General features: G+C 54.3%; 2 protein-coding genes and 1 long non-coding RNA gene across 3 annotated transcripts in view; 2 read left to right on the top strand and 1 right to left on the bottom strand.

The window, feature by feature from the left end:
* LOC310829098 overlaps positions 1-2,567 on the bottom strand; it is a 36,377-nt gene extending 33,810 nt beyond the window's left edge. Inside the window, exon 1 of the long non-coding RNA XR_014557132.1 lies at positions 2,427-2,567. This is a non-coding gene — a long non-coding RNA (uncharacterized lncRNA). The remainder of the gene's footprint in view (positions 1-2,426) is intronic.
* LOC310828945 (2-acylglycerol O-acyltransferase 3-like) overlaps positions 1-9,713 on the top strand; it is a 56,754-nt gene extending 47,041 nt beyond the window's left edge. The window contains exons 7-8 of the mRNA XM_083707056.1: positions 9,321-9,409; positions 9,587-9,713. Of these exons, the coding sequence (XP_083563182.1) occupies positions 9,321-9,409; positions 9,587-9,652 (155 nt within the window). The 3' untranslated portion in view covers positions 9,653-9,713. The remainder of the gene's footprint in view (positions 1-9,320; positions 9,410-9,586) is intronic.
* LOC310828946 (2-acylglycerol O-acyltransferase 3-like) lies at positions 1,253-6,134 on the top strand. Its single transcript, XM_083707057.1, has 7 exons — positions 1,253-1,354; positions 1,677-1,784; positions 2,957-3,027; positions 3,199-3,403; positions 4,031-4,202; positions 5,105-5,307; positions 5,839-6,134. The coding sequence occupies exons 1-7, from the start codon at positions 1,288-1,290 to the stop codon at positions 5,991-5,993; spliced, it is 981 nt and encodes a 326-aa protein (XP_083563183.1). The 5' UTR covers positions 1,253-1,287; the 3' UTR covers positions 5,994-6,134.
* Positions 9,714-15,641: the final 5,928 nt, after the last annotated feature.

Genomic DNA, 15,641 nt, shown 5'->3' with positions numbered 1-15,641 from the left:
ACAGAACGAATAATAGAACAACATAATTCCAGAGTGGGAATGGACCCTCAAAGTTTCTCCAGCCCCACTGTCATCTAGGTCAAGGTCAAGGGACCCCTGACCATTAGGTCCAGTTGTGACCGACTCTGGGGTTGCAGCACTCATCTCGCTCTATAGGCTGAGGGAGCCGGCGTGCAGCTTCCGGGTCATGTGGCCAACAGGACTAAGCCGCTTCTGGCGAACCAGAGCAGCGCACAGAAACGCCGTTTACCTTCCCGCCGGAGTGGTACCTATTGATCTACTTGCACTTTGACGTGCTTTCGAACTGCTAGGTGGGCAGGAGCAGGGACTGAGCAACGGGAGCTCACCCCGTCACGGGGATTCAAACCGCAAGTCCTAGGCTCTGTGGTTTAACCCACAGCACCACCCATGTCCCACTGTCATCTAGGGGCCTATAAATCTGCCCAGCCAGCCCTCCCCCTGGGCTCATGGCTGCCAAAGGACCGTAGCAGGTTGGGGCACCTGCCTGGCATGCAGAAGGGCCCAGGGCAGCATCTCCCGGCGAGGCAGGGAATTCCTCCCTGGAGAGGCACTGGGGCCGCTGCCAGGCACAAGGTAGATGGGCAAAGGTCTCCATCTGAGGGAGCTTCGAGAAGGGAGGCGGGCAGGCAGGCCAGTCGATCCTGGCACCCCAACCTTTGTCTCATGGGCCAAGAGGGCGGGGCGGAACTGGGACGAGGGCCAAGGGGAAGGAGCCGAGGGCCAGGAAGGCAGCTACTGGTTGCTGGGGATGGAGCGACTGGCTCTAGTGCCCTGGCTGGGGGTCAAAATAAATGAATCTGAGAGTGCCTCTGGGCACACAGAGTTTGGGAGCCGCTGGGCTTGACTTTTTAAGTTTCCTGGAGCCCGGAGGAGAGCTCAGCCAGGTCCCCATTGCCTCACCTGGGTGACAGCAGCGTCCTTCTTGCCAACTCACCTGGGGACCAAAGTGCAGGTGGCAGAGAGAGAGACTTGTGCATTGCAGCCACGGATAGGACAACGTCTTCTCCTGGACAAGTGAGCCTCTTTCCTCCTCCTCCTCCTCCTCCTCCTCCTGCCCCACATGCTGCCCCCTTCCTGAGGGCACGGCTGAAGGGGAGCAGCCGGGCTTTGGGATGCAGGTCAGAGGCCACCTGTGCTGAACACACCTGCGTCTTCACGCTCTCCCTTCTGCCAAGGCAGGGGCCCCTCCTGGCTGCAGTCCTGCTGCAGAGCCCCCCCCTGTGGACCCCCCCCCCCGGATCTCTTCCTGCGACCCAGGGTCAGAAGATGGCTCTGCAGAAGCACCTGGAGGCTCTTAGCGTCTTCCAGTGGGTCCTCACTTACCTCTTCTTTGGTAAGTTGGGAGCTGGGGTGGGTGGGTGGGAGGGAGGGGCAGGGGGTGCTCAGGGAAGAGGGGCAGCTTGGCATCCTCCCATAGCTGTCAACTTTCCCCTTTTCTTGCGAGGAATCCTTTTCGGAATAAGGGAATTTCCCTTTAAAAAAGGGAAACGTTGACAGCTATGCTTCCTCCTCCTTGTGGGGCCTGGAGGGCCGAGGTTGAGGAAGCCTGCCCTAGATGGACCCTTTCAGACACCTCCCCACAACCCAGGGAGCTTTCAGCCATGGAGGCCAGCCTGCCTCTCACCTGCCTCTGGCCTCTCTCCCCCCCCCCCCAGGTGCCTTCTTCTCCGTTCTCCTGGTCTACCTCCTCTTCACCTCCTTCTGGTCTATCAGCGTCCTGTATGTCGCCTGGTGGATCTACGACTGGGATATGCCAGAGAGAGGTGAGTTCGATTCCCAACAACCCTACCTGGAGGTCAGGTAAAAGGCGCCTCTCCTTGTCTGAGAAGGGTGCTGAGCCCCACACCCAGACCCACACAGCTGGAGCTGCTGCCTCGCCCTGCCCCTCCTCCTCCAGCTCACCCCCTTCCCCTGGGGCAGCGTGCGACCATCCCAAACCTGTTTTCCTCACTGCTATTTACTGTTATCTACTTTCCAAGACAGGTTCCAATAAATGACACAACGGCAGAAGACATTTCATTTCTCTCTCTCTCTCCGTATGGAGGGCAGAAAAATCAGCCGCATTTATTCATGTATTTATCATGTATTTATCATTATTTATTAAATTTTTCGATAAAAATACACACAAAATCCTGTAATTGACATGAATCAAAAGAACCCCCCCCCCAAAAAAAAATATAACATAGAATCAGAGTTGGAAGGGACCCCAAGGAGCATCTTGCTCCTCATTATTGATTGATTGATTGATTGATTGATTGATTATAATTTTATTTATACCCTGCCCATCTGGCTGGGCTGCCCCAGCCACTCTGGGTGGCTTCCAACACACATAATAATAATAATAATAATAATAATAATAATAATATATCAAGTATTTGAAATACAAAAATGTCTCCGTGACTTACATCCCAAGCGGTGTACAAACTCGTAAAATCCAAGGCCTTAAAACTGCATTGCTGTTCCTAAAAAGAAAAGAAAATACACACATTCAGACAACAACAATGGCAAGGGTTTTGTAGGAAGGAAAGAAGGTCTTGCGGGGGGCGGGGGGGGAGTCCAGCCTCAGCCAGACCTCCTTCCCTCAAGGGCACCACAGGACCACCCAAGGGATGTCACGTGGAAGGTGGAGCTAGGAGGTCTCCTGCGGCAGGATCTGAACCCAGGACTCCACATGGCAAGAAAGGAGATTCCGACTCCACATCAGGAAGTACTTTTTGAGGGTTAGGGCTGTTCCTCAGTGGAGCGGAGTCCCTTGGAAGGTGACAGGCTCTCCTACTGTGGAGGTTTTTAAGCAGAGTTTGGGTGGTCACCTGCCAGGGATTCCTCAGCTGTGATTCCTGCAATGCAGGGGGTTGGGCTGGATGACCCCTGGGGATCCCCTTCCAACCCCACAGTTCTCTGACTCCATCCCCTCCCTGAACCCTTCCCTTCGCAGGTGGGCGCCGCTGTGACTGGATGAGGAGCTGGAGAGTCTGGGAGCTCCACCGGGATTATTTCCCCATCAAGGTATGAGGAGGGGGCTGGCAGGGTCTCTGGAACCCCCGGAGACCAGATCACAGAGAAGCAGGAGGTGGCGGCCGTCAAAGGCTGCTGGCCATGGAATCTGCGCACTGCCTCTGAATGTGACATTCGGGTGGGGGTCCAAATGCCAAATGCCTTGCCCCTCTTGCCTTGCAGCTGGTGAAGACGGCCGAGCTGCCCCCAACGCGGAACTACGTCCTGGGCTCACACCCCCACGGAATCATCTGCGCGGGGGCCTTTTCCGCCTTCTGCACCGAGGCCACCGGCTTCCCCCGCGCCTTCCCTGGCCTCCGCCCCAGTCTGGCCGCCCTCGCAGGGCTGTTTCGCATACCCGTCTACCGGGACTACCTGATGAGCTTAGGTGAGGCCAGCGGGGCGAGGAATGGAGAAGGGATTAGGGGCAGGGAGTCCACAGGGGGTCAAGACATCGGTCGGGGTGGGGGGTGGGGAAGTGGGGTGGCCCCTCCCCTAAGGACCATCTTCAAGAACCCTGCCTGGCCCATCCAATGAAGGAACCACCCCACTCTCAGGAATGCCCTCCCAGCGCCCCTGGGAATAGAATTCCCCAGCAAAAATGCCTGTTTTTCCTGCCATTCTTTGCTCCTGTGCAAAAGAAAAGGGGCGTTTGGTTGCGCAAATAATACACAGAATTGACCTGCGCCTCCATGGACAGCTGTGAGTCCAGAATGACTCCCAGGCTGCGCACCTGGTCCTTCGGGGCCACAGTTACCCCATTCAGAACCAGGGAATCCCCCACACCTGCCCGTCCCCTGTTTCCCCAAAACAGTACTTCTGTCTGGTCAGGATTCAACCTCAATCTGTTAGCTGCCATCCATCCTCCAACCGCTTCCAGACGCGCTGATCCTTTGCCAGCGATCCTTTTGCGCTTTAATAGATTCGCAGAATTTCAGAGTTGGAGGAGAATCGCGAGAGTCCTCTATTCCAACCCCCTTAAAAGCAGGGAACCTTTGCTTTCTTCCACTTCCAGGGGGTGTCCCGGTCCACAAAAGGTCCCTGGACTTCCTCCTGAGTGGCCCCCCCGGGCACGCGGTGGCCATCGTGGTGGGGGGCGCGTCCGAGTCCCTGGACAGCGCCCCCGGAGAGCAGCGCGTCCGCCTTCAAGGGAGAAAGGGCTTCGTGCGCCTGGCGCTGCAACACGGGTAGGGGCACCGAGGGGGCAAGGGGGGTCCGGGGGGGGGCTGTTGGGCGCAGGTCAGCAATATCTCGGGCTGCGTGAGCATGGCTGTGCTTCCCGGTGGATTTTGCCCCAATGAAGCAATTGCGAGGACTGAAGATCCCTGCCCTTCCTTGCTGTATAATATTTCAGTACATCTTTCATACATTTTCACAGTAACCTTCCTAACAAATAATTCCACTGTTCCATAAGTTGGCTTCCCACCTACACCGTGTTTTTACTCAAAGCTTTTCTACTGTGCTGTATCTTTATTTATGACAAAAAAGTACAATTATTTTGTCATTTTTATTCTGCTGCTTTTATCTCGAATCCTGTCCGCGATTTCATTTGACTGTAATGTTTTTTAAGTAATCCACAAACGGCCTCCATCCTTCTGTAAAAAGTTCATCATTCTGATCTCTTAATTTTGCTGTGAGCTTTGCCGTTTCTGCCTAGTCCATTTCCTTCAAAAGCCACTCCTCCTTCGTTGGGACCTTCGCTTTTTCCCAATTAATTAATTAATAGCCTATAAGAAAAGCTCCTGGTCTTTTGGGAATAGACCACTTAAACATGTTCTCCATTTCATTATATATCTTTCCCCAAAAGCCTTTCGCTTCCCTTGGTCTCCACCACATATGGAAGAAAGACCCATCTATCTATTTCTAGCATTTACTTGACACATTTTTATAAATCTTGGCCAGTTTATTTGGCATTAAATACCACCTCTACAGCATTTTAAGATAGTTTTCTCTTAATGTATAACAGGCGTGAATTCCATGTGCTAAGCTCCCGGCCTTCCACCACCCCAGCCTCCCTCGCGAGGTTCGTGGTTGGATGAAAGGCTCTCCCTGACCCGCCATTCCTTCTTCCTCCTCTTCCTCCTCGCAGGGCTGACCTGGTGCCCGTTTACACCTTCGGGGAGAACGACATTTACCGACAGATCCGCTTCCCCGAGGGCAGCTTCGCTCGCCGCTTCCAGCTCGGTTTCAAGCAGCTGATCGGCTTCGCCCCTTGTCTCTTCAGCGGGAGGGGCCTCTTCTCCAGCAGCTCCTGGGGGATCCAGCCCGTGGCTGCCCCCCTCACGGTGGTGGGTAAGGACCCACAAGGCTCCTCGTCCCTTCCTTAGCCTCCGCCTCCTGCCCCACAAACAACCCCGACTCACCAAGTTGCTTGCAAAGAGCCACAAACTCTCCAGCATCGTACAATGCGGCAGGTTCTGGTGCATCTCCCTTTCGCCCCCTCCTAGAACTGAATCGGAGACCTGTGGAGTTGAATGGGAACCCCAAAGGTCATCGAGCTCAACCCCTCCGCAGGAATCAAATGAGCAGGCTCCTTTCATGGGGCTTGCTATGGAGGGAGCTGCGATTGCACGCGCGCACACAGAGAGAGAGACTTTCTTCTCCCCTTCTCTGGAGGTTTCTAAGCAGAGGTTGGTTGGCCATTAATCAAGGGGTTGGGCTAAATGACCCTTGGGGTCCCCTCCATTCCTGCACTTAAGCCACCCCTGAAAACCAAGGCCAGAGTGCAAAGCTGCCGGGGTGGGGAGGCCCTGGCTGCCATGGGGTGGGGGTGAGGGGCAGAGCAGACCCCCCAACTGTCCACACTTCTTCTCCTTCCTGCAGTGGGGAAGCCTATTCCGGTCCCGCTCCGCCCGTGCCCCACTGAGGACGAGGTGAACAGCTTCCACGCTCTCTATGTCAAGGCCCTGAAGGAGCTCTTTGACGCCCATAAAGAATCCTGCGGCCTCCCGGCCTCCCAGCAGCTCCTCGTTACCTAGAGGGACCCAGACTTGACCCGAAGCAGCATCAGGGGACACAAGGTTGTGATGGGGGGAGACACGCGGGAGTCTTTGTTCCTCCCATCCCTGTCTGTATACACCGTTTCCAATAAAAGGCGCCGTGCCTGATGCCTGATCTTGGGTCCTTGGTGCCCGAACCCCCTTCTTGTGCTCGCCTGCGGAGCCCAAGGCTGGTTGTCTCATTCACACGTGCATTATTAAGACGAGGTCTGCAGGGCCCGGTAGCAAGAGAAGCAGGCCGTGGTGCTGGCTTGAGGGTGCTGCCAACATGCCCTCCGGGTGATGGGCCAGGAGCTTGCCTGCCTGCAAGAGAAAAGATCAGTCGGACCTGCAGGCCCAGCTCTTACTTTGAAAACGGGGGACCTGCTCTTCTTCTTGTTGTTGAGTCGTTTAGTCATGTATGACTCTTCGTGACCCCCTGGACCAGAGCACACCAGGCCCTCCTGTCTTCCACTGCCTCCCGCAGTTTGGTCAAACTCAAGCTGGTCACTTCGAGAAGACTGTCCCACCATCTCGTCCTCTGTCCTCCCCTTCTCCTTGTGCCCTCCATCTTTCCCAACATCAGGGTCTTTTCCAGGGAGTCTTCTCTTCTAATGAGGTGGCCAAAGTCTTGGAGCCTCAGCTTCAGGATCTGTCCTTCCAGTGAGCACTCAGGGTTGATTTCCTTCAGAATGGATAGGTTTGATCTTGCAGTCCATGGGACTCTCAAGAGTCTCCTCGCCCTGTTCTTATGGTCCAGGAAAAAGAGGGAGGGGGAGCAGGGCTTGGGGATCTGTTTTCCCGAGGGGCTCGAGGACCCTTCTCTGACTGCCTGAGCAACTCAGGACATGCCCGTTTCGGGTGGAGGCAGGGCGGGGGGGTGCCAGGAGTCTCAGGCCAAAGGGGGATGGGAGAGAGGGCCCGCGGTTCAGTATTCCCCTTTGCCCACCCATCGTGTGCACTCTGTGCATGCCCCGAGGCAACCCCCAGCTTGCACCCTGCTGAAGAATAGCTCTGGTTCCTCGAGGAATGGAAATCTGGGTATTGCTGGTTGCAGTGGACAAGTTATCCCCCCGAGGTCCTCGTGCAGGTCAGAGAAATAAATACAGTACAAGCAAAAATTGTCTCTTCAGCCCGATCATCCTTTCGTGGTTGCCAAGGTGACTTGAAATCTGAGTATCCCTGGCTGCAGTGCGCCCCGCGAGGGAGAAGCGGACATGTGCTCTGACAGGTTATACAGACCAGTGTTCCCCAAGCTGGCTCCCTCCGGAATTTTTGGACTACAACTCCCATCAGCGCCCTGGACTGGCACTGGGAACAGGAACTGTGGTAGCCACAAAGCCTGGGGCAAGGCTGGCAGAGGGCAATGGGGTCAGCACAAGAGGGGAGGTTGACCTGGGCCCAAACCCTGAGCTTCCATGGGGACACCGGGCACAAACTCAGCCAGCAGGAATGGTCATAGCGGGATTTTGAATAGGCGTGCAATTCATTTCTGTCTTCCTTAGTGGGCCCCACACTCCGACTTAATGAAAGATGCTATTCTGTAGGGCAGGGCAGGGGGCACGCGGGATGTGTTTGTGGAATCCAGTTTGGGAGATGCTAACTTCGACCTTCTTAAGCTCCCCGGAGGAGACCCAGGGTGAAAAAAGACGCGGAATGAAATGACACGCCTTGTCTCCTTCCGGAGGAGGAGAGCTCAGCCAGGTCCCCCTTGTCTCACCTGCCTGACAGCAGCCTCCTTATCGCAGACTCACCTGGGGACCAAAGTGCAGGCGGCAGAGGGAGACACCTGCGCTGGAGCCGCTGGCAGGACAACGTTTTGTTCAGGGAAGCTTTTAATGTTTAATATGTTATTGTATTTTAATATTTTAATATTCTGTTGGAAGCCGCCCAGGTGGGCGGGGTATAAATATTATTATTATTATTATTATTATTATTATTATTATTATTATTATTATTATTATTTTCAATTTTTCCCTTTTCCTTCTCCCACCCCAACTGCTGCTTCCCTCCCGAGGAGGGATGGGCTGAAGGGGAGCAGCTGGGCTTTGGGGCGCAGGTCAGAGGTCACTTGTGCTGAACACACCTGCAGGTGCAGCTCTTGGCTGAAGCCCCGTTGCAAAGACCCTGCTGCCCCCCAACTCCCCCCACCCCAGGAGGTTGGTCAGGGAGGGAGGCGGCAGAGGCAGCCCCAGCTCCAGGCAGGACAACATTTTCACTTGCGATAAGCGACGCTGTTTCCCTCTCCCTTTCCCTCCGCGCAGGGCTGACCTGGCGCCCCTTTACGCCTTCGGGGAGAACTTACTCGCCTCTCTGCTTCCGCGACAGACAGCAGCTTCGTCCGCAGCCGCCAGGTCCGCTTCAGCTTCTCCAGCTACTGCTGGTGGATCGTGCCCCATGCCGCCCCCATCACGGTGCTGGGCAAGGACCCGCCAGGCTCCCCATCCCTTCCTCGGCCTCCCGTCGGCCGCCCCAACTCACCCACCCAACTCTCCAGCCTCGGGCAAAGCGGCACCTTCTCTCGCGCCCGCTGCCTGCCCCAAGCCCCCTGCAACTGAGCGGGAGACCCGTGGAGTTGGAAGGGCCCCCGAGGGTCATCTAGCCCAACCCCCCTGCGAGGCAGGAATCAAACCAGCCGCCTCGTTTTATGGGGCTTGCTATGGGGGGAGCTGCGATTGCACACACACACACAGGCCCAGAGGGGGGGGGGGACATATGGGCCACTTGGCCCGGGCCTCCGATTCCAAAGGGGGCCTCGGTCACCATATTCACAATCGCTAGGAAAGCATTTTTAAATGTAAATATTTAAAATAATCCTTTTCCCTACGTATTTTTAAAAAGCACTATTGTATATGTATATTTTCCATTTTGTCTTTATATGCAGATACGGTTTAAGCCTTGAAATAAAATTATTTGTCAGCGTAACTTTTGTGAAAATTATTTATATATTTACTTATTTATAAGACTTCAGTTATCCCCAGAGTAAAAAAAAATGGGGGGAGGCACATTATCTACCTGGCCTGGGCCTCTGCCTAGCTCTGCAAGGCGCTTAGCGCGCGCGCGCACGTACACACTAACTTCCTATTCCCCTTCCTTGGAGGTTTCTAAGCAAAGCTTGGTTGGCCACTGATAAATAATTCCTGCATTGCAGAGGGTTAGGCTGGATGACCCTTGGGGGTCCCTTGGGTTCCTGCACTTAACCCACCCCTGAGACCCAAGCCAGGGTGCAAAGGCCGCTGAAGTGGGGATGAGGTCTTGGGAGATGCAGCGGCTGCAATGGTTAGAGCAGACCCCTCCAAACCACCCCTTTTTCTCTCCCTCCTGCAGTGGGGAAGCCTATCCCGGTCCCGCTCCGCCCGCGCCCCACCGAGGACGAGGTGAACAGCTTCCACGCTCTCTACGTCGAGGCCCTGAAGGCAGTGGCGTAGCGTGGGGGGTGCAGGGGGGGCCGGCTGCACCGGGCGCAACATCTGGGGGTTAGGATTAGGGGGCGCAAATCCATGGGTTAGGGGGCGCAAATCCACGGGTTAGGGGGCGCAAATTACTTGCCTTGGCCCGGGTGCTGACAACCCACGCTACGCCACTGCCTGAAGGAGCTCTTTGACGCCCACAAAGAATCCTGCGGCCTCCCGGCCTCCCAGCAGCTCCTCGTCACCTAGAGGGACCCGAACTCGACCCGAAGCAGCATCAGGGGACACAAGTTGTGGGGGAGACACGCGGGAGACTCACCCCCATCCCCATCTGCGCACACCATTTCCAATAATCAATCAATCAATCAATCAATCAATCAATCAATCAATCTCCTTAACTGGCATGCACAAAAGCATATAAATCAAAGCATAAAACTGGAGTCTGCTTATAAAACGATATTAAGATAAAACTAAGGCAATAAGAGACATCACCTTGCCAACAAAGGTTCGTATAGTTCAAGCTCTGGTTTTCCCAGGAGTGATGTATGGAAGTGAGAGCTGGACCATAAAGAAGGCTGATCGCCGAAGAATTGATGCTTTTGAATTCTGGTGCTGGAGGAGACTCTTGAGAGTCCCATGGACTGCAAGAAGAACAAACCTCTCCATTCTGAAGGAAATCAGCCCTGAGTGCTCACTGGAAGGACAGATCCTGAAGCTGAGGCTCTAAGACTTTGGCCACCTCAGGAGAAGAGAAGACTCCCTGGAAAAGACCCTGATGTTGGGAAAGATGGAGGGCACAAGGAGAAGGGGACGACAGGGGACGAGATGGTGGGACAGTGTTCTAGAAGAGACCAGCATGAGTTTGACCAAACTGTGGGAGGCAGTGGAAGACAGGAGGGCCTGGCGTGCTCTGGTCCAGGGGGTCACGAAGAGGCGAACACGACTAAACAACAACAAAAACAACAAGGCTGTTCCGTAGAAAGGAAACCCCGGAGAAGTCAGAGCAATTTGACCTTTTCCTTTCTGCACGGGGTTTAGATATTTGCCGTGTGAAAGGTGCAGGGTAATAAAGCACGTGGAACCCTGGTTTCCACCTGCCTTTGTGCCACAACTAAAACGAAGCCTTTCCGGGTGTGGAGTTTGCGGGAATATTCCTTGCAGGGTTGCGGGTGGCGTGAGCTCAAGTCTTGCAAGGGAAAAACCTCTGTGTTGGTGGGAAGCCTATATAGGGGACGTAAATATGGGTGGGCAAGGAGGTGAGAGAGTGTGCAAGGAGCTTCCGGCCAAAAGGGCATGGGGGAGCCAGTTTGCGGTTCAGCATTTTGTCCATCAGTGCGGGTCGTGTGCACTCTGCGCATGCCCCAAAGCAATCACCTTCTGAGCTTGACCTTAATAATAATAATAATAATAATTTATACCCCACCCTCCCCAGCCAGAGCTAGGCCCAGGGCGGCTAACAGCAGTAAAATTACAGTAAAAACATAATGGGGGGAAACTAATTTAAAATACAGGTTAAAATGCAGTCTCATTTTAAAAGCAGCCCATAGATCAACACCATAAGGGGAGGGAAACATAAGGGTCAGACTGAGTCCAAACCAAAGGCCAGGCGGAACAGCTCTGTCTTGCAGGCCCTGCGGAAAGATGTCAAATCCCACAGGGCCCTGGTCTCTTGGGACAGAGCGTTCCACCAAGTAGGAGCTAGTACTGAAAAGGCCCTGGCTCTGGTTGAGACAAATCTGACCACTTTGCGACTTGGGACCTCCAAGGTGTTGCCATTTGTGGACCTTGAGGTCCTGTGTGGGGCGTACCAGGAGAGGCAGTCCTGTAGGTCCGAGGGTCCTAGGCCGTCAAGGGCTTTAAAGGTCAAAACCAGCACCTTGAACCTGACCCTGTACTCCACCGGGAGACAGTGCAGCTTGAAAAGCACTGGGTGAATATGCTCCCATGGCAGAGACCCCGTGAGGAGCCTCGCTGCAGCATTCTGCACCTGCTGGAGTTTCTGGGACAGCTTCAAGGGCAGCCCTGCGTAGAGCAAATTACAGCAGTCAAGCCTGGAGGTGACCACTGAGGCCAGATCAGGGCACGAAAGCTAAGGGACCAACTGCTTGATGCTGCTTGATGCGGCAGAGATGGGGAAATGCCACCTTTGCTGTGGCTGCAACCTGGGCCTCCATGGAAAGGGAGGCGTCGAAGGTTGCACCCAAACTCTTGCCTGAACAATTGCTTTGGTTCCGTGGCTGGACCGAGAACCACGTGGAGCCCCTAACCACCCCACCCGCAATCATAATAATAATAATAATAATAATTTATTTATACCCCACCCATCTGGCTGGGTTTCCCCAGCCACTCTGGGCGGCTCCCAACAGAATATTAAAATACAATAAACTATTAAACATTAAAAAAAAGCTTCCCTAAACAGGGCTGCCTTCAGATGTCTCCTAAAAGGCAGGTAGTTCTTTATTTCCTTGACATCTGTTAGTAGGGCGTTCCACAGGGCGGGTGCCACCACCAAGAAGGCCCTCTGCCTGGTTCCCTGTAGCTTTGCTTCTCGCAATGAGGGAACCGCCAGAAGGCCCTCGGAGCTGGACCTCAGTGTCCGGGCAGAACGATGGGGGTGGAGACGCTCCTTCAGATATACTGGACCGAAGCCGCATGCACAAGGCAGCAGAGGGCGCTGATATGGGTGGAGAGTGTGTGTGAACGGGGAGACACGTGTATTGTGGTGGTGAGCTGCACTGTGCGCTCTCGGCCGGCTTTGCAGGAGGCGCTCAGCTCCCGCGCAGGATTTCTGGAGGGTTAGGATGCGAGAGCCGCCTTCCTTCCTTCCTTCCTTCTCCGGCGCGCAAAAGCGAGACGATGCGGTTAAAAGAGGCGAGGCTGCTTTGCTCCGGGCGGAAAATGTGGGGCGCTTCCTCTCGCTCTGGGGCAGCATCAGGCACCGCTGGGATTCGAACCCAGGATCTCCTGTTTACTAGACAGGCGCTTTAACCAACTAAGCCACGGCGCCGCGCGTTGCCTTCCCTCTCGGCGGCCGGAGCTGTTCATTGCAAGGGCGGAGGGAGAGCCGAAAGACCCGGCGCGGGTCGCGTTCGGGCGGAACGGAGGGCGGGAGAACGAAATCCCGGACTGGAGTCCTTTCTTGTTGTTTCGTTTTGCGCAGAAACGCCAGTTCGAGGGAGAGAGAAAGGATCTACGTATTCCGGGGGTCCAACAACGAAAGAAGGGGCGGGGTGGCGGGAGGGGGGTGCAGAGGCGAGAGGGACCCCCGATCCAAATCCAGCTCCAAAATAATAATAATAATAATAATAATAATAATAATAATAATAATAATAATAATAATAATAATAATTTATTTATACCCCGCCCATATGGCTGGGCTTCCCCAGCCACTCTGGGCGGCTTCCAAAAATATATATATATATTAAAATACTGTAATACATAAAACATTATAAGCAATGGATGAGATGTCAAAAGGAGGGCCTGCCCCGATGAGGCTGCAATCGGAATATTGGGGGCAACGGAGGGAATGCAGGGGAAATGCCAGACCTCCCCTCCCCCCCATACCCCCCCGGCCTGCCTTTTGCTTTGCTGTGGAGCAATCTCAAAGGGATCCTTTAGCTGCGACCCCTGTCCTGCCGAGGGTTGGGCTGGATGACCTTTGGGGATCCCTTCTGCGATTCGCGGCCCGCGGGGCTACGAAGGGAGGATGCTGCCCGCTGGGTTAACTGACGTCCCCTTCTTCCCCTCTCCACCCCCCCCACTCCCGCACAGCCCACCCCCCCCTTGCCAGCCCCCCTCCCCCGTCCTCCTCCTTCCACTCCGTTGCTTCATTTTAACGAGCGGGAGGACCCGTGCCAGGCCACACGGGGTGATGCAATGGGGCGCTTGTCGTGGAGGGATGCTTTGTGTGCGCGCAGGGGGGTGAGGGGGGGGAGAGGAATGTTCCTGGCTGCTCTTGCCCCCCCACCAGCTAATGACCTGCCTGCCATCGCCTGCCAAGGGTTGGTTAAGGGGCCACCCACAGGGCGCGGGGTGGGGGGGGGGCGGCTGCCAGCACCCAAACTCCAGTCGGTTGCCATCCTCCAACGGGGGGGGGGGGGCACAGCACACGCAGGGCGGGGTCTGGGAGTCCGAGCCCCGAAGGATCCTGTGGGGTGGAAGATCTCTTGCGGTTTTCTTACGGTGCTGTTCCTTCTCAGCTCCGCAAGGTTGCAAAGGTGGTTGCAAGATTGCAAAGGTGGTTGCAAAGTTGCAAAGGAGAGAGCGAGAGCGGCCTGGGCATATGCAGAGTGCTTTCTTTCCATGCATAGGCTTCGAGAGGAGAAGGAGCGCCTCTGACCATGTGCAGAGTGCTTTCTTTCCATGCATAGGCTTCGAGAGGAGAAGGTGCGCCTCTGACCATGTGCGGAGTGCTCCCTTTCCATGCATGGGCTTCGAGAGGAGAAGGAGCGCCTCTGACCATGTGCAGAGATGTCCTCCTCTCGCGCGCAAGGGCTTCGAGGCAGGCAGCTCCCGGGCTGAAAAGGAGCAGCGCCTCGGCCGCGCAAAAGGAGCCCCCGCTGGGCGCCCGCTGCTCTTGACCCCGACGTGATTCGAACACGCAGCCTTCTGATCTGGAGTCAGACGCGCTACCGTTGCGCCACGAGGTCGGCCGTGCCAGCCGCTCCGGGCGGGCCCTTGCAAGGCGGCGGCGGCGGCGGCGCTTCTCTTCCGGAGGCTGCCCTGCCTCCCTCCTCCTCCGGAGCTGGACTCTCCTGCCTTGAGGCGGCAAGAGGCAGAGAGAAGAAGAGAACTGTGGAGTTGGAAGGGACCCCTAGGGTCATCTAGTCCAGCCCCCTCCCAATGCAGGATTCTCAACTAGATCATACATGACAGGTGGCCATCCAACCTCCAAGGAAGGAGTGTCCAGCGCCTCTCGTGGCAGTCTGTTCCACCGTCGAACAGCTCTCACGTCTCATTCCTTGTACTCTGACTCCATTGGTTCTGGTCCTCCCCCAGGAGGGAAAAAACAAGTTTGCTCCCTCTTCTATGGGGCAGCCCTTTAGATATCTGAAGATGGCTCTTATCTCTCCTCTCAGTCTCCTCTTTCCCGGGCTAAAGATCCCCAGCTCCTTCAACCGTTCCTCATCAGGCTGGGTTCACAGACCCTGCAGGGGTCACCTTGTTTGCCCCCCTCCCAGCTTGTCAATATCCTTCTTAAAATGTGGAACCCAGAACAGGACACAGGACTCTAAATCTGGCCAAGGCAAAACGATAATTCCAGAGGGAGGTATCCGACAGGCAGACTGTTTTAGTTTATCAGTCGATTCAACCCCTGATATGTTTCCAATATCGATCAACTTCCTGTCATTGTTAGATCTGTTTCTCCTCGCGATGATGGATTACCAGTTGAATGCTCTCTGAGTTTCATCGAGCTGGAAGATCACACCAGTGAAAGTATGGCTGAGCAGCTAACACTACTTCCGTGAACTTGAAATAGATTTCAGTAAATATAGAGTACAATATTTTGATTGGAAAATATAAGGGCATTCAACAACAAAAATCTGGGAAGGAACAAGCTTGCAAAGTTTATTCCATGTTCTGGAGAATCCCCCTAGATCTAGTTGGACCAACCGCAGTTGACCCATGCCTGGATGCAGTGATTGATTGATTGATTGATTGATTTGCAACAATACATGAGCTTTATTGGTTTTTTTTCTCAGCTGGGGGAAAATTTTGCTTGTTGAGTTATAAGTTCCTAAACATTTAATCAGACACAAGATAGGAGGTTCAAGCCAACTCTGCAATTGTATGGTTTCTATTATTGTTGAAGCCCTCAAGCATATTTACTGTGATGAAATTGAGAAAGGAGCTACTAGATGGGAGGCGGAAAATCTTCTGCAAAAAATGGGGAATTTGAATTCATTTCCATGCTTCAGATTTCATAAACAAAACAAAACAAATTTCCGTCCAGTAGCACCTTAAAGACCAACTAAGTTATTTCTTGGTATGAGCTTTCGTGTGCATGCACACTTCTTCTTCAGTGATGGTATCTGAAGAAGTGTGCATGCACACGAAAGCTCATACCAAGAAATAACTTAGTTGGTCTTTAAGGTGCTACTGGAAGGAAATTTGTTTTGTTTTGACTATGGCAGACCAACACGGCTACCTATCTGTAACCAGATTTCATAAAGTTAGCAAGGCCCATTTTGCAAATCTCACGGAGCACATGTGCAAATATTTACAGCTCACTCTTGCA

Source organism: Podarcis gaigeae (genome assembly GCF_964106915.1).
Source record: "Podarcis gaigeae genome assembly, chromosome: 13".
NCBI classification, from domain to species: domain Eukaryota; kingdom Metazoa; phylum Chordata; class Lepidosauria; order Squamata; family Lacertidae; genus Podarcis; species Podarcis gaigeae.
This window is presented reverse-complemented; position numbering and strand designations above follow the sequence as displayed.